General features: G+C 46.7%; 1 protein-coding gene and 1 long non-coding RNA gene across 7 annotated transcripts in view; both read right to left on the reverse strand.

Annotated features, from left to right (window-relative positions):
• Positions 1-547: 547 nt before the first annotated feature.
• LOC311192366 lies at positions 548-7290 on the reverse strand. 4 transcript variants are annotated; one of them, XR_014617339.1, is made up of 7 exons: positions 7156-7290; positions 5950-6245; positions 4677-4808; positions 2589-2826; positions 1982-2024; positions 1724-1820; positions 548-873 (listed from the first exon to the last, which is right to left on the reverse strand). It is a non-coding gene; the product is annotated as an uncharacterized lncRNA (long non-coding RNA). The 4 variants fall into 4 exon arrangements; XR_014617341.1 differs by having other exon boundaries at positions 4677-5133; XR_014617342.1 differs by lacking the exon at positions 7156-7290 and adding an exon at positions 6744-6762 and having other exon boundaries at positions 4677-5133.
• A 4924-nt stretch (positions 7291-12214) lies between these two features.
• The window catches only part of MARCHF7 (membrane associated ring-CH-type finger 7), a gene marked incomplete at its 3' end in the record, with an annotated part of 29639 nt that continues 21014 nt past the window's right edge, over positions 12215-20839 (reverse strand). For 2 of the 3 annotated variants that reach the window (XM_084264482.1, XM_084264484.1), the window contains 3 exons: positions 20126-20235; positions 15994-16107; positions 14309-14407 (listed from right to left, as the gene is read on the reverse strand). In XM_084264482.1, the coding sequence (XP_084120608.1) occupies positions 14309-14407; positions 15994-16107; positions 20126-20235 (323 nt within the window). Of the gene's footprint in view, positions 12639-14308; positions 14408-15993; positions 16108-20125; positions 20236-20839 lie in introns of those variants that run through there. The other variant, XM_084264483.1, reaches the window with a different exon arrangement.

The raw sequence follows: 20839 nt of genomic DNA on the forward strand, positions 1-20839 counted from the left end.
GCTCATTAACAACCCCCCATCTCCTCCAGCGAATTCAACCCCCCTCCCAACCCTACTGCGACCCCTCTGAGAGCCCTCGAACCCCACCCTGGCCCCTGACCCCCTAGAAGACCCCCGAAGGAACCCCCAACACCCCAAAAATAGACCCTAGAGAGACCCCCCCAGAACCCCTCAGAGACACCCCCCCCCCCCAAAGAGCCCCCCCACGATCCCCTAAAAAGGCCCTTAGGGCCCCCCAACTCCCCAAAGAGCCCCCCCCAAAAAACCCAGACCCCCCAAACAGACCCCATAAAGAACCCTAACCACCCCCCAAAAAACCTGAGACTCCTTAAAGACGCCCCCAAGCCCCTCACATCCCCCCCAAAATGAGACCCCATAAAGATCCCCTCAAAGAACCCCACACCCCCCCCCTTAGAGAACCCCCCCCAAAAGCCCTAGACCCCACCAAAAAGAGACCCTGTAAAGACCCCATAGTCCCCCAAAAAGAGCCAACCGCCCTGACTCAGCTGCTGCCAGCCCCATCGATGGAAAGATGCCACAACAACAGTGGCCTTGGCCACGCTTTCTTGGAAACAACTGGTTCCCTCATCACCTCTGAATAATAAAAATTCTAAGGCATTTTACAACAATGTCCAATACAACAGTAAACTGCTGCCAAGTATAACCCAGAAAATTGTTAGCCGATTCTCCTCTGTCGAAACCGTTGCCAGCTTTGGGCTGAGATGCCTCCAAGGTTTGGTCACCTTCGTCTTCAGCCAACATTGCCAAGTCTCTTGGCTGTTCTTCTGGATCCCCTGGAAGAAGACTGGTGACTGCCTGGAGAAGTGACTCAATCTGCTCTTCTGTTAGTCTTTCCTCACTTTCTTCCCCCATCTGCAGGTCAAAAACCAATACATTGTTATTCAATCCATACTTCCTTCCTCAGCTCCAAACAGGAAGACTCAGCCCCAGTAAATACTGCTTTCAATGGATGCAAGACGTAGCCTGAACTCATCACAAAAGCATTTTACAAAGTGGAACTCTTGTAATATTTATAACAACACAAAACAAAAAAGCTCCCTTGTTAGCCACGACAGCTGGCATGCCACAGTGAGACCCTGCTTCTGTTACAAGGAGAACACCACGCTCAGAACAGGCTTTCCTCCTAAAGCCTCTCAGCCTAAGAAAAACCAAACCAAAATACCCAAAGAATTCCCACAAACTAGAAACCCCTACAAAGCCCAAAAACCAAAGAAGCCACAAACCCCCATTAAAGACACACACAAACCCCAGACCCCACAAGAAAAAGCTGCGGGAACTCAAAACACCACAGAAGCCCCTAGCCCTCCCCCAAACCCGCAACCCACAGAACCCCAAAGCCTTCAAAAGGCAGAGAACCAAAACCCCCCCTTAGAACCCCAGTTAAAAAAAACAAACCAACAGAAAAACCTCACAAGCCCACACTAACCCCACAAATCCCAGAGCCTGTAAAAAAACCAACCCACCCAACCCCTATAGCCACAAAAACCAGGAAAAAAAAAAAAAAATCAGTAAAACTACAAACACCTTACCAACCTCCTTGGCTCATTTTCTGAGAGGAGCCTGCACCAGCAGACAGACTAACACATTTTAATCCTAAACTCGGTTCTCTGCGTTCTTTCTCTGCCCCTTCTCTACATCCTTTTCTTTCAACTTCCTCTTCCTACCCACAAGGCTGTCTAAACCAATGGATAGAAACACTAACCCAGGTAACAGTACATCCAGTTCAGATAAAGGCAATGAAATCACCAGCGCCAATACTACGACCTTCTTACAGGTACCACAAGCTCCCAAGAACTCACCTGTAACAGGAAAAGAGGAGAAACCATAGAGACCTTAAATGCAATACGCCAAAACCCGAAAGAGACTTATTCTTGTATATTGAATGTTAAAATCACATGCATAATTACTGAATTCTTTACAGCTGAAAAAATATTTTTAGAAGACGACCCTGACAGCCTACCTGCAACTGCTGCAAGATGTCTATAATAAACCCCCACAATTTTCTGTAATTAAAAACAAAACAAAACAAAAAAAAAAACAGGAAAGAATGCAATCAATCATCCAGGTAATTCTGAGTTAACTGATGCCCTGAATGGGACAAGTCGAACCCAAGCTAACACCAGCCAGTTTACTGCAATGCTTGTCTAGCATACACATATATAAATCAAAATGACATGTGGCTAGAGGCCAGGTGCAAAAAGAATAAGACATTTGCACACCACAGCAGACAACCTGCCGAGGGCCACGATATGATATGCTGCAGCAGAGTCTTGTGGCTGTTCGCTCAAACACGCTGGTGGAATAGTCTGCATAACCGGCCCTGGGCACGATTTACATGGGGTTTTCTAAGCTATGCCTGATGTGGCTAAGGGATTTTTACTGGGCAATCCTGGTTTAAGACCAGTCTCGGCTCCTAAGGAATGCCAGCCAACAAAGATGTTTTCAGCCGTTAACAAGAGGAACAGAAATCCAACGACGAGCTGCTGCTTTTAAAACGTGGAGTCATCATTGTGACAAATGGCACCACACAGATCTCTGTTAACACATTTGTAGACAAAGTGGAAGACCTGGGGTTGGGGACAGCTGTGCAACTCAGCCTTCATTTCCCGAGGGCAGGTATGCTCCGTCAGCTGCTGCCAGGTGTCGTCGACAACAAGAAACGGGCTGCACTCTGCCGGCTTGTCCACCTCGAACTTCTCAGCGCAGAGCTGGCGAACATCTTCGGTGCTTATAGACAGTCTCACCAGGAAAGATCTTTCCTGTACATCCACAGTACACTCCCTGGAACGCAACATGAAGGTGGTTCTGTAGAATGAGAAAACACACATCAGCAACTCAAAAACCCCAACAGCTGAAGCGTCAGCAACAAACCTGTCCCCACACTGAGACTCACCCCCGCGATTCCCACGCCCGACAGCCACCTCGCCAACTGCAATACTGGTGGCAAAACTGTGGCAAGCGGAACAGAAATTCCTAAGCCAACACCCTCCTTTCCTCATATTACACTCTAACCCTGCAATTACAGCCAAACAGGACTTGTCCTGCCGAGCAAAACCAGGAAACAAAATGCAGTGAGGCTAAGCAATGTCTGAGGCAGCAGGGTCGAGAGATGGTGCTGCTGCACTACTGCCACAAAACAGGCACCTCCTATGGCCGTGTCAGTCAGAAGGAATAAGAAAAAAGCCTCTGCCAGTGGCAGCAAACGGTGCTGATCCCCAAGTTACTGCGTGATAAGCCATCTGCATTCTTATGCTGCAGCACGCAAAGTGTTTTAGGGTGCTTCAGTCCAGTCAGGACGCTTTCATTGCATTAAACCGGTGACAATCTGGGGTCCGAGCCCGATTTAACCGGCTTTCCCATGACAGCTTTTTTTCTTTTTTACAGTAAGGCTTAGAGGGAAGCAGAAAGAAAGCTTCCTCGGCAACATTAGGCTAAACCCTAATGGCAAAAGCCTCGTGGCAAAAGCTGGACCTTTTTTCTGTGTTGAAACTGACATGTTCTTACAACTCCGATAACGTGGAAAAAGTCTAAGTGCACCCTACAAGGAAATGCAGTTCTACCTTTCAGAAAGCATTTAAAGAGGAAAAAAAACCAAGCAACAACTGGGGGAAAAGCAACCACAAACATCTTTTGAACACATGAACAAAGCAAGCTGCTGTAGTGTGCTTTTTTTAAAAAAAAAAGACATTAACTGTGGTTACAGACTGAAAAAGATACAATTAAAGGAAGTGGAAAAATGGCACAGTGAGAAAGACCTGTTTATCAACTCAGCGGGTGCCAATGTCTGTATGCTAAACCAATCAGGCACGCTAAATCACAATGGCAAAGATGTACATTGCACAAAAGCAAGCCAGCAAAAGCTACCATTGAGAAGGCGGTTCTACCACTTAAGTTCCAAGAAGCACTCTTATCTTTAACAAAGTATTTTTACAGCTTGCAAACTGAAACACTGAAGCTTTGCAGCAGCATTTAAACCAGGTCAGGACTGACCCTGACGAAACAGGGCCTATCCGTTTCTGTTACCGGGGTGAAGCAATTATGAAAAATCAGCCCTAGAGGAGGAAAATCAAGCTGCAGTTTTAGTTCCTAATGTATGTAACACACAGATGTTTTTAAAAGCACGCGCTTTAGACAGACGGGACTGCTTCGAGAAGAGGCTGAAGCTCCCACAAGCACTCCTAACATATACTAAGTATCAAAGTTATTTATGGAGCGGCAGAAAATTGTACTCAATCATCCTCACAATATGGCATTTTTTGCCTTTTCATCCTAGAGACGGAGGGAGGATGAAGGCCTTCCGGGGTCCGAGAGCTGATAAAACTGCAGGAGCCCATCACAAGTGTAGCTACCACATTGTTAAGTCACGATGACTCCCCCTGCTCGATCGAAAATATCTCACCTCATAAGGCAGAGTCCATCAGTAGATTCCCAGGTCACACAGGCCTGCACTCTGCAAGCTGAACAGCTTTCTGTACTTCCACTTTACAGTGGAACCATGAGACTCTCTTGTTATGCTACTGATGTTGCCAACTTTAGGACCACCCTTGGATGGATTTCTACTCCAACAATGTCATCAAAATCTGCGCTGTGAAGAAGAACCCACCTTCCCTAGTCCTTTGCTTCATTTTGAGAAAAATAAACGAATGACAGGTTACCTTCTCCATGCAGAAAACACAGATCCATCGATTCCACCACGTACTCAACTTCAGTCTCCAGCTCCAGCATGTCACACTGGGTGAGTAGGTGTGACAACACAGTCAAGAAGTCATCATTTTCATTCAGCCTCCCTGAGACAAAGGGAATAGAGACAGTCAGAGACAAACTGCGCTTTCCTTACCAGCCTCACCGTTTGAAAGGAAAGTGTTGCTTCGCTGCCTTCGCTGAGAAGTACATCTGTATTACTCTAGATCCTCCTGTAACCAGTGCGCAGCAAAGTGGGTGTCACCTGACACTGGCTGGACAGGACGCCAATGCCAGCTTCGTCCCATACTCTCTAGCGAGCGCAAATCTGACGATGCACACTTTGAGGTGTGCTCTCCTCAGGCAGCAACTCTGTCTTCTGCAGGATCTGCTGGAGATGCCCCTCGTTTCATGAACTGCTGCCAACAGCACCTGCATTTATGGAGAATAAAGCATATTCAAGGGCCAGCTTGCTGCCTGGGACAGTGAGATATAGAATGAAAAAAAAAAAAAAGAACACCAGACAACAGGCTAGAGAAATTGTTGGAGAAAACAAGACAGGTGCAGATCACAACAAAGAGATGGAAAAGGAAAGTAACTGCAGTGGCCTGCAGGACAGAGATGGAAGACGAAAAAAGGAGGAAGAGAAAGCAGGAAAAAAGCACAGAGAGAAAAAGAAAAGGGAGAGGGAGATGAAGAAAGAGAAAGGGAGAGAAGAAAAGGGAGCAGGACAGTAGAATAGAGAAGTACAGGCAAGGGGAAAAAAAAAAAAAAAATCAGAGGAGTAGTAAGAAAGGGCAGGGGTCAGTGGAGGGCTGGGAAGGACCAAGACTCACAAGAAGGACAACAGGTTCTGGATGGGTAACCACCCAACTCTTAAACTTTTGGGGACTTAATGGGTACAAGGTATCCAAGAAGAAAGCTCAAGTAGCAAGCCAAACAGTAATGTCTCCAATGGGCTTGGACATTTCACAAGGGCAACAAAGGCTGGGGACAGACCGAAAACAGGCAATTTGTGGTATTCCAGAGCCTCGGGCAGTACATGAACTGAGAGCCTGTCTGGGAATGGCAGGATGGTGTCAGCTCTGGATCACGCATTAGGGTCTAACAGACAAACTGTTATATGAAGCCCAGAAATCTATCCCTTTGATATGTAAGGGACACCAACAAAAGGCTTTTTGGAAACTTAAGACTAAAGGCAAGGTCTGGAGGAGTATCGGAGAACTCGAGCCACGTGAAGCACCGTACCTGACGTATTCTCCAGAGCCCCTAAACCCGTCTGCAGACCCTCAGCAGCAGCAGGACTCGCTTTTCCGGTCAATGCATTTTCTGCACGGCCACCAACTTGACTCAAATCTGTTCGACGTCTGGCTGTGGAACAAGCACGCCCGGCTCCTGAGCATTCCTCTGCCGCACCAGCTGCAGGTTTTCCTGTAGCTCTTTCCAAGAGTCATCTGCGGCGTGAAACTCTCTCGATGGGGCTTCAGTGGGGCCCTTCAACGGCTTCAGAACGCGCTTGCGCACGGCCTTCTCCAGGACGGCATCTGCAAGGGCAAAGCACAAGTCCAGACCAGCTCCTCCTCCCCAGCAGAGCCGAGACCAGCGTAACCATTCCCAACAGAGACACCCGAGTGCAAGACCTACTTGCCAGGGCCCGTCTCTTACAGTAGCTGAGGTTGCACACGTTTGCTGACGAGGAAACAAAAGGCAGAGCAGAACCTGTGCTCCATTTTCATTTACCATAAAAAATTATAGAAACCCTGCGAGCCACGGAACCCCCAAAAACCCAATTAAAACCACAAAAGAAACCCAAACCAGAAAACCAACAAAAGACCAGAGCAAAATAACCACCGAGCCGAAGAAACCAGCAAACCCGGAAACCCCAGACACCACAAGAACCCCCGATAACCACTGAACGCCACAGCAGCCACAAGAGAAGCCCTAAGCCCTCCTCTGCCAAAACAGCCCCGCGAGACAGAAAACCCACAAGCCGCAACTAGAGAGAGACACAGACCCACGCAAACCCCCAAATCCCCCCAAACCTGCCAGCCCCGCGGCCCGGACACGCTCAGACTGACCGGAAGAGTCCAGTCGCGCCCCGCCCCGCCGGCCCCTTCGGTGCCCCGTGTCTCCCGTGCCGGCTGCTCGGGGAACGGGAGCTCTGGCCCGGCCGCACCCCCGAGCCCCCGCCGCGACCCCCTCCGCGCACTGCCCGCGCGGCGCGGAGCCCCCCCTCCCGGCCCAGACACCCCGCCGGACGCCGCGGAGACACGTCCCGGCACGGACCGGCGCCGGCAGAAGGCCGGCCGCGGCTGGGGGGGGGTGGAAGGCGCGGCGCCTCGCCGCCCGCGCGCCCCGCACCGACCCCCGGCCCGCCGCGACCACTCGCGCCGCGACCCGCCGACCGCCCGGCCCCGGCCGACCCCGCGACGGGCGGCGGAACCGGAGCCTCACCGGGAGGGAGCGCCGAGCCGGGAGGGAGCGCCCGGCACGCAGCCGGGACCGGCGGCGAGAACCGAGGCGAATTCGGCGAGCTCCGCGGCGGATGCCGGGACCTGGGCGAGCCAGGTGCTGGCAGAGAGCAGGTTTTCGGCCTGATATTGCGCATGCGCAGGACCAAAGCTGCCCGTGTCATTCAACAAAGGGCGATAGAGAAACTCCTCTGGCGTCTCGTGCTCAGCTCTGCACGTTTGGGCATCCGCTGACCAGTACTGAACTCCGCGCATGCGCCGCAGCCATGCTCTGGCCCCGAGCTGCCCCTGCGGCACTCCGAGCTTGCCCCGTCCCCACCTCCGTCGCCCCGCGCTCTCTCTTCTTCGCTCTTCCGCCTTGGCCCTGCCGTCCCCGCGACCGGCCCTCGCCCCCACCGCCCTCTCTGCAGCGTCTGCGGGAGACGAGGCTCCTTAGCTGAGGCGCCTGCCTGCTGCTTCGGTCGGGAGCTGGGGATGGCGGCACCGCCTCCTGTTCTTCGCCAGGAGCCGCGGGCGGGACAAGCCCCGCCGGACTGTCAGACCGAGGGGCGCAAACCCTGACCCAGATAGAAGTAATTAAACACACGAGGACAGGGCGTGATCCTCCAGGCAATTCTAAGTTAAACTGATGCTCGGACATGTCTGGTCAACTCACATTGGGGAACCTGAGCTCACACCAGCCAGTTCTTGCCCCTGGGAAGGAATAACTCAATCTATTGGTACAGGCTGGGGATGACCTATTGGAGAGGAGCTCTGCTGAGACGGACCGGGTGGTCCTGGTGGGCAACAGGTTTTCCATGAGCCAGCAGTGTGCCCTGGAGGCCGATGGGATCCTGGGGTGCATCAAAACGAGTATTGCCAGCACGTCAAAGGAAGGGATCCTCCCCCTCTGCTCTGCCCTGGTCAGGCCCCACCTGGAGTTTTGTGTCCAGTTCTGGGCTCCCTGGGATTGAAAGGACAGGGATCTCCTGGAGAGAGTCCAGAGGAGGGACACAGAGATGATGAAGGGCCTGGAGCATCTCCCCTGTGAGGAAAGGCTGAGGGAGCTGGGGCTGTTCAGCCTTGAGAAGCCTGAGAGGGTTTCTGATCAATGGTTATCAATATCTGAAGGGTGGGACATGGGGGGACATGGGCAGCCTCTTCTCAGTGTCTGTGGGGACAGGACAAGGGGCGATGGGCTCAAGTTGGAGCACAGGGAGCTCCCCACCAGAACAACGCTGCAGACACTAAGGTCAAAGAACAATTCAAGTGCTCAGACTGCAGAAAAACGCAAGACTGCATGTAATTTTCCACAACAGAGAAGTATTGCGGTTTCCTAATTCCATTTTCAACTCAGCGACCTATTCCAGACACACATGGTTAGAGATATGCAAAAAATAACTACAAAGTCTGCCGCTGCATCCTTTACTAGAGGTCTGAAGGCTTTTGTATCATAGCAGCTAAACCACATAGCTATCAAGCACACACTGTGACACCCTCCCCCTTCATTTGCCAAACAAGGAGCGCATAAAATTCAACCTAACCCACCCGACATGAATGGTTCAGTTGAAAGGGACCTACATCATCTAGTCCAGCGGCCTTCCCACTCCCTTACCTTACTTTCCTGTTCTCCTGAGCTCATTAAGCTCACTGAAAGCTTTCGCTGCTCATCCTTTGCTGTTCTAGCATCTTTCTAAATCTCCTCTATACAAGACACTTGCCCAGGGATAGTCCTATCAAGCCTGAACTCACTTCCTGCTAATGAAAGAACAGCAGAAGAGCCAGAACCATGGGCAGGTCTGGGAGGAGTCTGGTAATATGCAAGAACATTTGTAACAATCCAGCCCATTGCAGTGCAAGCAACCTGGCAGGTGAGATTGGCAAACAAATAAAGTAGTACAGACACAGTTGCACAAGTCAGAATTGTGACATGGAAAAACATTGTGTCCCCCTCACTGCCAGCACAGGAGCAGCTGCGGAACCCCAGGATGGGTGCTTGCAGGGATTGCCACCAAGGGTGCCAAGGACATCAGAGAGGGGAGAGACATAGCCCTCAGGACTCAGAATGGCATTGAGCAACTAACATCTTTGGGCCCTACTAAGCCTGCAGCTCTTAACTGCCCCCACGCGATGATGCAGTCAACTCTGCAAGTTGTTCCCATCAGCATGATGCCATCCACACCTGTATCTGTCATCACAGGCCTCATTAGGGACATCTGAGCCCACTGCAGATACGGCACAGCTGGGAACTGCTAGAACCAACGACAAGCTGTGGCCACTCTGTATGTCTCCTAACACAGGGACAGAACTTGCCACAGGCAGAGAACCTGGCACAGGCATGACACCACAGTGACAGAGTTAAAATGCAGGCTTGCACAGACATTTACAGCAACACACACATGCTTTATGCTGGCCTGAATGGATGCTCAAGGGCCCACATGATCCCACAGACAGAAATCTTGCAGCACCAGTGTATGAAAGACAATTATTCCTGGATGTTCCCAGCCTCTATCCTTCTACAGCAGGGGAGGGAGGGAGTGCTGAGAGGTGTCTGTGGTATCCAGGTGGAGGCCGGTGACAAGCGCTGTCCCCCAGGGGTCTGTCTTGGGACCGGTGCTCTTTAACGTCTTTATCAATGACATGGATGATGGAATTGAGTGCACCCTCAGCAAGTTTGCGGATGACACCAAGCTGAGTGGTGTGGTCGACACCCCAGAAGGAAAGGAAGCCATCCAGAGGGATCTTGACAGGCTTGAAAGATGGGCCCGGGGGAACCTAATGAGGTTCAACACTGCCAAGTGTCAGGTGTTGCACTTGGGCCGGAAGAATCCCAGACACAGATACAGACTGGGAGAAGAGCTTCTTGAGAGTAGCGCTGCTGAGAAGGACTTGGGGATTGTGGTGGATGAGAAGCTTGACATGAACCAGCAGTGGCTCTTGCAGCTCGTAGGGCCAATGGTATCCTGGGCTCCATCAGGAGAGGAGTGGCCAGCAGGGACAGGGAGGTGATTGTCCCTCTCTACTCTGCCCTCGTGAGGCCCCATCTGGAGTCCTGTGTCCAGAGCTGGGGCCCCCAATACAAGAAGGATGTGGAACTGTTGGAGAGGGTTCAGAGGAGGGCCACAAGGATGATTAGAGGGCTGGAGCACCTGCCCTACAAAGAGAGGCTGAGGGAACTGGGCTTGTTCAGCCTGGAGAAGAGAAGGCTGCGGGGGAACCTCATTGCAGCCTTCCAGTACCTGAAGGGAGCTTATAGGCAGGAGGGGATTCAACTTTTTAAAAGAGCAGGTAATGGCAGGACAAGGGGGAATGGACTAAAGCTAAAGGAGGGAAGGTTTAGATTAGATATTAGGGGGAAGTTTTTTACAGAAAGAGTGGTGAGGTGCTGGAACAGGCTGCCCAGAGAGGTAGTGGATTCCCCGTCCCTGGGGGTGTTCAGGGCCAGGTTGGATGGGGCCCTGGGCAGCCTTGTGTAGATCCAGGCCTGGAGGTTGGTGTCCCTGCCTGTGGCAGGGGGGTTGGAGCTCTATGATCCTTGGGGTCCCTTCCAACCCAGACCATTCTATGATTCTATGGTGTAAAGCAGAGCTCTTGTCAGGGGAGGCAGCTGGGGCTGGCAGCAGCATTCTTCCCAATTGGTGCATTAAGACCCTCTGGTCATCTGATTCCACCACATCACTCCATTTGCACAGGAGGTGAACAAGGCTGCAGGACAACAAGGTGATGTTGCAATTGAACTGAATTTGTATGTGGAACTGCAACTACTGAAATTGCTCACCTACATGAAATGCTATGTGTTACAAGGACAGCAAAAAATCCCAAGTCATCAATTTATTAGGCCATCAGAGTTTGCAACATGCATTGAGTACTTACAAAATACTATCTGCTTCACTGTATGATATTTTATTAAGCTATACCAACTAACTCAGGAGTAAACATTTACTTTGTATTATAAACCTGAATTCACCATCTTTAGAAATTAGTTAGGAACATTTTCGTATCTGCCAGGACCTTCACTTGAATTTTCAGTTAATTGCTGGAATGACAGTTGTGAGTGTTGGCACTGACTCCCCACTGCCTAAGGTTACCAGAATGAGCACATCATGCGCTACTTCGTTAGCGTCCCATTTTCTTTCAGGTCTTACAGATGACAGGCCGTCTCATGTAATGCTAGCAAAGTTAGCTCTTAAATCATGTGAGTTCATTTCAGCTGTTAAGGCACATCCTTTCTTCTACACAAGTTAGTTTTACACACTCTTAACAACAAACTAAACTCAAGGTATTCCAACATACTGCACTATTTGCAAATACATTTTACTGTAATTAAAAAAGCTAACAAATATTTATAGCAAATACAATTCCAATACACATATGACATTTTATTGTACCACCATTCATATAAAGCATTTAAATCCAAAATGGTCAGAAACAGTCTTAAATATCTGCATAAGAATTTACAAACATTAGTAAAGATATACCACAGACCATAGCTTTCTATGTTTTCAAGTGTAAGTTCTGGTAGATATCCATGTCTGAATAAAATGGACAGTACCAGTAGAGATGCATACCTCTATTGTCTTTATTTATAAAGAAGTGACAACACTAGAAAACACATTGATAACCAGTGCTTTGAACAGTGATGGTGGGATCTAAAAAAGTCTGATTAAACTAAACAAACTTAGGTCTTTATCAAGTTGCATATCTGTCAGGAATGCTGAAATGCAAGAGTTTACACCTGCAATATTCCATAATGGAAGAGCCACATAATGTCAAATGTAATCTCCAATTCCCAAATCAGTACATTTAAATAATAATTAAGAAAAGCCACCACTAAGTATTAGAAATCCACTGCAAGTTCTTATTGCTTTTTGAGTTAAATAATCTTCAACATAAACCAAAACTTAAACAATCTCTATAGTATCTTGCTCAACCTCCTGTTCATTCATTAACACTGGAAGCAATCAGTTATTACATGATGCAACAACAGAGGCATTTAAAAAACCCAAACAAAACCTATTTAAGTACATGGACATCCCCACCCTCCCTGCCCACCCTCACCCTGAAACCCACTATAACCACTTAGTGCCAAGTAGAGGAGCAAAACTTGATAGACAAACCCAGAAATCTGACTACAGTAAGAAGGAAAGATAAAGGGAGAAACAGCTTCCTTAAATATTCAAAATCTGATGTCTTCCAAAACAAAGCACATCACCCCCATCACTTAAAAAGGCAAGTTGCTTTTTGTGTATCTAATCCTTGCACATGCTGAGTAGTTCTCAAGTCCACTGAGTTCCACTGTGCAGCAGTTGCTTTATAACTCAAACACTTCAAAAACTACAGTAATATTCAATGCGCTTTTTACCAAGAGGAGGAAAAAACCAAATGCACGTTGATGTTGTTCTTGCCAGTTCAGCATTTCTGCAGCAGTTCCATTTGTCTCTTGCAGTGTTAAAGTCTTGCATCAGTCTTCAGAATCATCCTCAGAGGCTGTTGGAACAACAGAGTATAAAATCAAAAGGCATGACAACAATCTGTGAAATTCAGGCACTTCAAGATGAGTAGTGGAAATACAGGCAATTTTTATATTAAGTCACAGATTGTCATACATGCCCATAGCTTAATTTTTAAATGCATCTCATGTCTGAAAAGCATAGTACTTTCAAATCAAAACTCAACATTACAAAATGCAGCGTCCTCCTGCTCTTCTTCCTCAAAATAAAAGGAAGAAAACTTAAATTACACCAGAGATTCAACTTTTACATAGTTTTTACAGTGGCTACTTTCAACAGTAGTCAGAGGAGCACATATTCAATCCAAGACAGCAGCACCCAACATGAAGGAAAGAAATCTTAAATAACAATTTGGATACTAAACTACATAGGAAACAGAAGGATTCTTAACTTTTATATATATACACACACGTGTGTGTACGTATGTTGCTTAATACAATTAAGTCAGGCCTACTGGGAAGTAGGTCCTCTCTCCATCCCCATTCTTTCAGCATATGTAAAATGAACATAAAGCCCACGTATGCGTAGGATTTTGTTGTTGCATGGTGAATTTACATTATTATTGATATTTCTAAGTCAGTGCAGATACCTACAATAGGCTTGTAAAGTGTTTGCTTGTCCGTAACAGGAATTTTGTCTGTCCTTTTATGCAAACTCTGCAGTTAAGTAGCTACACTCAAGTGAAGAAAGAAGCAATGTCTGTCTCCTCACCTCTCCAGTTTTTAAAAACGTAACTGAAGTAGCATCAATAATAAACATAAAATTCAGTATTCTTCACCTGCAAGTCAGATAAAGCTTGAATCAAATGTAGATTCAAGTACTGTGTAAAATTGCACTCATTAGTTTTGTTATTCTAGAAAGGAGAATTCTGAACTCCGAAGTCCACCTTTGTCTGCTCTGAATGCAGAAATCATCATCTGCCCCTTGACCTAAAGCTTACACACCCGCTTCATTCCTTATCATGCTCTATATATATCCTATACTTTGAATGTTGACAGACGTTAACATGCATACTGTAGGGGGAGAAAGAGAAAAGAAAAAGGGGGTGTGTGGGGGGAAAGGTAGATCAACTACCTTTCTACTGCCTACTCATGATGCCCAGAAACAATCCTTAGGTTCAGGATACGTTTATCAGAAGTCAGCATATAGTTTTGAATTTAAGCACGCTAAAGAAACTGTTCGGTGAATAGTAGGCTAGTCCTTTGCCAAAACTGACAACTGTTAAATTTCATTCCTGAAGTGGATAGGTCTGATCAAGGAATACACACAGCCAGAAACTGTGTGTGGATAGCAAAAAAAGAAAGGAGAAAACAGGAAATGGCAAGCAAAGTATGGTAATTTAGATGCAGTGAAATTCAGTTTTAAGTTTACTGCTACAACTCATGTAAAAGGCAACAACCTGAAGGTCACCACCAATTCCACAAATATGTACTACTAGAATTACAACAACCAACTGTTACTAGTAAGGCATCTTGTTTTCACTTGCAGGAAACACTTCTGTCATCAGAACAACATTATGCTGATGGGAAATTAATCATGAAGAATTAAAACCAGTTCTACTGATAACTAGAAATAGTACTGCTGGGTGAAGTAAAATTTCTGGTTATTAGGTTTGGTATTACGAATCTTGGCGAGGAGGATTGGTGCTCATTTAAGTTGGTCTAATGGGAAGGGAGGGGAAAAGGGGAACCACCTACTTTCAATATCTTCCATATGTGCCTGAAGAGTTCTTGCAAGGTTAATAAACTAGAAACAAGGCAAGAGAGAAAGTAGTTTAAAAGTTGCAAAGTTATCTGCAGAAATTTGCAAGTTAGCAAACTTCACTTTTTCTATCCCAAAGCTTCATCCCAGATGTCAGTTACCCTAACGCATTTGCACAACTTATAAATAATGAATGCAAAATTTAATTTAAATCCCCACGTGTTAGACTTCAAGTTGCTACTGCACAATTATTTCAGCTTCCATGCTATGTCAAATGTTTCTGGTAGCAGTTAGTGGCATCATCTTCACATTCTACAGTCTGTAAAACACATCAATTTTCAAAGTTGCACACATAAACAAGTGCCAGTTTTATGAAAACCACTTCTAGAACTTGTAATGCAGAAAAAAATAATCTCCAAGGACTGCATTAGTTATTAATTTACTTCATTAATATGGCAAGAGAACCCTCTGACTGAGGTTAATGAAAGTTGCGTAAGTAGACTTAAGACTTTAGCATTAAATAAAAAGTTTAAGAGCAGGATTACTATTGGGCAATGGTGGCTGATTAATGTTAGAAGAATGTGGTATCAAAACCCAAAGCCACATTGGCTAGGAATACAGGTTCATTAGGTAAGTCTGAAAGTCTCAGCCAAGTGGGCTTTTTTTGGTCAGTGCCAATCTACATCACCGTGTTACTGAAAGTCCAGATGCTGAGACACAGCACATAAAATGAACCAGGACACTAACACTGGTTTCCACAGCTCGGGTCTGTGCTCTGTGCTCTTACTGGTGCAAGACGCGGCGTCACACAACTGTGTAACGCCACCTCCAATGGAAAAACAGTGCAAGGGCTTGACTTCTGCAATACACTCGAGCAAGTAACCTACACGAGGTGCTGGCTACTATTAGATTACGTGTCTTTTACGTCTCTATGCTTCTTGCAGAGCAAAGTGGGCATTTTATTTGTGGATCATGGAATACAAGCTCGACATCAGATGTGTTCAGAAAAGACGACCGCTGTTGTAATACATTAAGTGATTAGAGCACAGTACTGCATCCACCCCACAGGCCTAGTACCAGCTGGCAAACATTCCAAGAAGCACTGGATAAGCTTAATCACTCACTGTGCAGTAATAACTTTGCATCATGTTCTTCCTAGCAAAATGTCTACTTGCTGCATTTCTAAAGCCAAGACGTTTAAGCGACAAGAATCCAGATGCATACAACTAATAAGAGTTTTGACTAAATCCAGAAAAATCATACTATAGCTAGTCAGTTCCAGCATGTTATGTCCAAGTACATATTTAGGCACAATCCAGGGGACAAGTACTGCAAGCTCTAGACCTCTGCAATGTAGACTGATACAATGAGAAAAATTCATCAAGTAAGATAGTCCAACATTCTCAACTGCATGTTTTGTACAGAGGGAGATTCACCTTCCAGTTTTTCACAGTAACAATGACAACATCCATGCAAAGCAATGAATTAACAAGAACCCTGATAAAAATGATTTTGCAGCACAGCGGTTCCTTCAGTTTCAAATCAAAGATGGCACTACTGCATTGACCATTTTAGACCTAGATTTATTAAACAGACATGCTTCTTGGGTGTATAGGTCACTGCATACTTACTCTGACACGCGTGCTGGCCTCACTTGCTGTTCCCAGCATATCAGAAAAGCGCTGCTCACATAAGTGTAACAACACTACAAGGTAGAGACCAGAGCTGATAAATTCATAGTCTGCCTTAAAGAAGATCAAAAGAAACATTCAGAATGTCAGTAATGTGTCTGCATACACAATTCAAGAACTAGAACAAGAATTACATTTTACTGGAAGCATACTTAATCTCTAGTTGTTCCAAAACCATTAGGGAAATGTAATACTAAATAAAAATAATAATTAAAAAAATTATTTATACTTCTGGTTCTCTCCACCCACCCCAGACCCAACATGTTATCCTTGAAGATAAATAGAAAAGAAGTTTGTAAGTAAAATCTCAGTCAGCATTATTAGCTTACAGGAGGAAATCCGAAAATCAGAGTACTATACCAGTAGAGAAAATAAAAACCAACAAGCTTTGCTGGTTTCTTCTCAGTGGTTCCAACGCTTTACAGAGATAAAGGGAAATATTAAAAGAACTTCATGATGATATAAATATTTTGGGAAATTATTTTGCCTGCTTAGGTAAAAAGAAACTTTATAAATGCTACTGTTGAACCGATGACTTAGAGCCTATTCATTAGGGAAAAGTTTCAAGGCTCTTTTTTCTCTCAAAGTACACTGACAGTACACAACAATCGGTAGTGCCAAAGCGTAAGTTGGGAGTGCTATCAAGAGAGTCAAGCCAGGCTCAAGTGAAAGGAACTAAGAGTTCTAGGGTATTAAAATTAGAGGTTAATATTTAGCCAGTAAACTGGTGTCTCTGTGTATTTCCTTTTGACTTCTGAGGTAGGCAAATTTCATTAATCTTTCTATATTCCTAGAATACAACCTAGAGAATAAGAAAACCCTTAGGATAAATTTAATTAAAATAACACCAGCTTTCTTTTATTCATTTTTAACTACTACACAATCCAGTAGCTCTACAATAATGTATTTTATATAACAGGGAACACAAACTCATGCCTACAGGGCTGTGACCTTATTGGCATCACTGAGATGGGGTGGGATGGCTCCTATGAGTGGAGCATTTAGATGTGTATACAGGCTTGTTGGCAACTACATGCAGGGAAGATGAGGTGTCACTGACCAGCTGGACTGCAGGGAGCTCTGCCTGGGGATGGGCGAGGATCTAAGAGCTTATGGGTCAGGAGTAAGTGGAGCACAGGGACAGTGCGGTGAGGGTCTGCCACAGGCGGCAGGACCAGGGAGACCCTCTACACACACACAGGAGTAGCCTCACATTCACATGCCCTGGTCCTCAGGGGGGACATCAATCACCCCAGCCAGTACCTACTGGAGGGACACACAGCAGGCCACAGACAGTCCAGGAGTTTCCTGGAATGCACTGATGATAAATTCCTCTTCCAAGCGACAGAGGAGGCAACGAGGAAAGGTGCCACACTGGACCTTGTTCTCACCAACAGAGGGGCTGGTGGGGAATGTGAAGTTCAAGGGCAGCCTTGGCTGCAGTGACCATGACACAGTGGAGTTCAAGGTCAGCAAGGAGGGCTCACAGCAAGCTCACTGCCCTGGGCTTCAGCAGAGCGGACTCTGGCCTCTTCAGGGGCCTGCCTGGCAGAGTACCATGGGGTAAAGACCTGGAGGGAAGAAGGGCCCAGGAAAGCTCGTTACTATTCAAGGATCACCTCCTCCAAGCTCAGGAGCGATGCATCGCAATACACAGTCATGCAGTGACACCCAGCAGCCTGCATGGATGGACAAGGAGCTCCTGGGCAAACCCAACCCAAAAAGGAGATCTACAGAGGGTAGAAGCAGGGACAGGCAGCCTAAGCAGAACACAGAGAAACTGTCTGAGCGGTCAGCAATAACAGTAGGCAAGGGAAAGCTCTGACAGAATTACATCTGGCCAGGGACGTCAAGGATAAGAAGAAAAGCTTCTATGGGTAGGCCAGTGATAAAAGGGAGATGAGGGAAAATGCGGGCCCCTTCTAGAACGATACAGGAAACCTGGCTGCCCAGGATAGAGAGAAGGCTGAGGTGCTCAATGTAGTTCTTGCCTCAGCTGTCAGCAGCGAGAGCTCCTGTGGTACTTCCCCAGCCACAGAAGGCAAAGGCCAGATTGGGAGAAGGAAGGACTGCCCATTGCAGGAGAAGACGAGGTTCCAGGATACCTGAAAAGCCTGAAGGTGCACAAGCCCATGGGACCTGACGATGCATCCACAGCTCATGAGGGAACTGGCAGGTGAAGTGGCTCAGCCACTCTCCATCATATTTGAGAAGTCGTGGCAGTGCCAGTTCAACTGGAAAAGGGGAAACAGCCCCCATTTTTAAAAAGGGCAACCAGCAAGGCCCCAGAAACTACAGACAGGTCAATCTCACCTCTGTGCCTGGCAAGATCAAGGAGCAGATCCTCCTGGCAACTATGCTCAAGGCACGTGGAAAATAAGGATGTGCTTGGGTGACAGCCAGCATGGCTTGACCAAGGACAAACAGTGCCTGACAAATCTGGTGGCCTTCTATGACAGGGTTGTATCACTGGGAAGACATCACCTACCTGGCCTCATGCAAAGCATCTGACACTCTCCCGTACAACATCCTTGTGTCTAAACTGGACAGAAATGGATGTGATGGATGGACCATTTTGTGGATAATGAATTGGCTGGACAGTCTTGCCCAAAGAGTTCTGGACAACAGCTTGACATCCACATGGACGAGTGGTGTTCCTCAGGGGTCTCTCCTGGGACTGGTAGTATTTAACATCTTTATTGGCAACGTGGACAGTACTGACATGGATTGATCAGACCCTCAGCAAGTTTGCTGCCGACACCAAACTGTGTGGTGCGGTCAACATGCTGGAGGGAAGGGGTGCCATCCAGAGGGACCCGGACGGGCCTGAAAGGCAGGCCCACGCAACCCATATCGAGTTCATCAAGGCCAAGTGCAAAGTCACACAAACAGGGCAGGCAATCCCAAGCACAGCTACGGGCTGGGAGGAGAACAGACTGAGAGCAGCCCTAAGGAGGAGGACTTAGGGGCACTGATTCACAAAAAGCTCAACGTGAGCCAACAATGAGCACTTGCAGCCATGAAAGACAACCATGACCTGGGCTCCATCAAAACCAGCATGCCCAACAGGTCAAGGGAAGGGATTCTGCCCCTCTACTCTGTTCTCATGAGACCCCCACCTGGAGTACTATGTCCAGTTCTGGGGGCACACATGGAGCTGTTAAGAGCAAGTCCAGAGGAGGGCCATGAAGATGGTGAGAGGACTGGACCACCTCTCCTATGAGAGCTGGTTGAGGGAGCCTGGAGAAGAGAAGGCTGTACAGAGACCTTATTGCAGCCTTCCAGTACCTAACAAGGGCCTGCAGTAAAGACGGAGAGTGCCTCTTTACCAGGGAATGTAATGATAGGACTAGGGGTAACGGGTTTAAACTAAGAAGAGGGTAGATTCAGATGATGTTAGGAAGAAACTCTTCCTGGCACAGGGTGCCCAGAGAAGCTGTGGCTGCCCCTAGTGTCCTGGCAGTATTCAAGGACAGGTTGGATGGGGCTTTGGGCACCCTGTGCTAGTGAAGGGCGTTCCTACCCATGGCAGTGGCGTTGGGTCTAGATTATCTACAAGGTTACTCCTAACCCAAAGCATTCTGTGATTCTGCTAATGGGAATATGATTATTTTTCATGTAGGAAAGGACTTAAGGATCTGCAGAAAGGTGTTGGAAGAGAGGTTAGTTTCTACCACTCTTACAAAACAATTTAAATTTTTAACAGTACGCTTAAAACAACTGCTTAACTGTGATAAAAAAGCCAGCTAAAACCAAGCAGAGCTTATGACACCATGAAATTCCATCTATTCATACCAGCATTCCCTCTGCATCTATGTGGCAGAGACGGCGGTCTGCAAAGCTAGGTGACAGATCTGCAACCAAGAGAAGGGTAAGAGATGTGGTACACTTACTGAAAGCTTGGCAATAGGAAGCACAGCAGGAAGACAAGAGTTTGCCTGAATACTGAGGAGAAAAATCTGTTCCATGATGACATTGCTTTATGTGCATGAGAGTCCTCCTGAAAAGGAGGTGCATTTTCCTTCTCTAAAACACTAAGCTAACACTTACCAATTAGGCAAAATATACTAACTTGTTCATTTGCATGGGCCCTATAGAGTTCATGAATGTCAAAGTCTTCCAGATTGAGATGCAACTTCTCCTTGCACAGTTCACAAGTTGTTACTGCTTCCAAAGTAGAACCTGTTGGGGAGGGGCAGGTGGAAAGTAAGTCAGGTTGCAATGATCTGTAACACAGGACACAATTATACTAGCATACAACCATAACTAATTGTTGTCTTTACTCTGCAGAGCAAGGTTAGAAGAAAAAAAGCCTCTAACTGAAATGTACTGATTATATGTTACTGCCAGAATTTAAATGCTATTGAATATTTATTCTCTATCCAGCTCCACGTATTCTGACTTTATCATCATTCTGGACACAATGGGCCTCTGACTTAAACTATGGCGTTAAGTCACTGCTTGGGCTGTTTGAATTCTATAATATAATCCAAATACACACAAAAGTAGTAATAAATAAAATGGAATAGTTTAGATATATTTCCAGAGTTAACATTTTGTCTTAAACTAACAGGTTTAAAACAAGCTGCTCCATAAGCAACAAAACGAACAAAGCAACTTTATGGTGGATTTATGTCTTAGCTGAGGCTTCTAATTCATTCCTACTGTGATGCAGGTCCTCTGATACCGAGTAGAAAAGTAAACAGATAGCAACTCTGTCCTTTGGTAAAAAGTATTCCATGATCTTCATGTATTGTACCAAGCCACCTATTTTTAAGTCTAAAAT

The sequence above is a fragment of the Gallinula chloropus genome (assembly GCF_964237585.1).
Source record: "Gallinula chloropus genome assembly, chromosome: 5".
Classification (NCBI taxonomy): Eukaryota; Metazoa; Chordata; class Aves; order Gruiformes; family Rallidae; genus Gallinula; species Gallinula chloropus.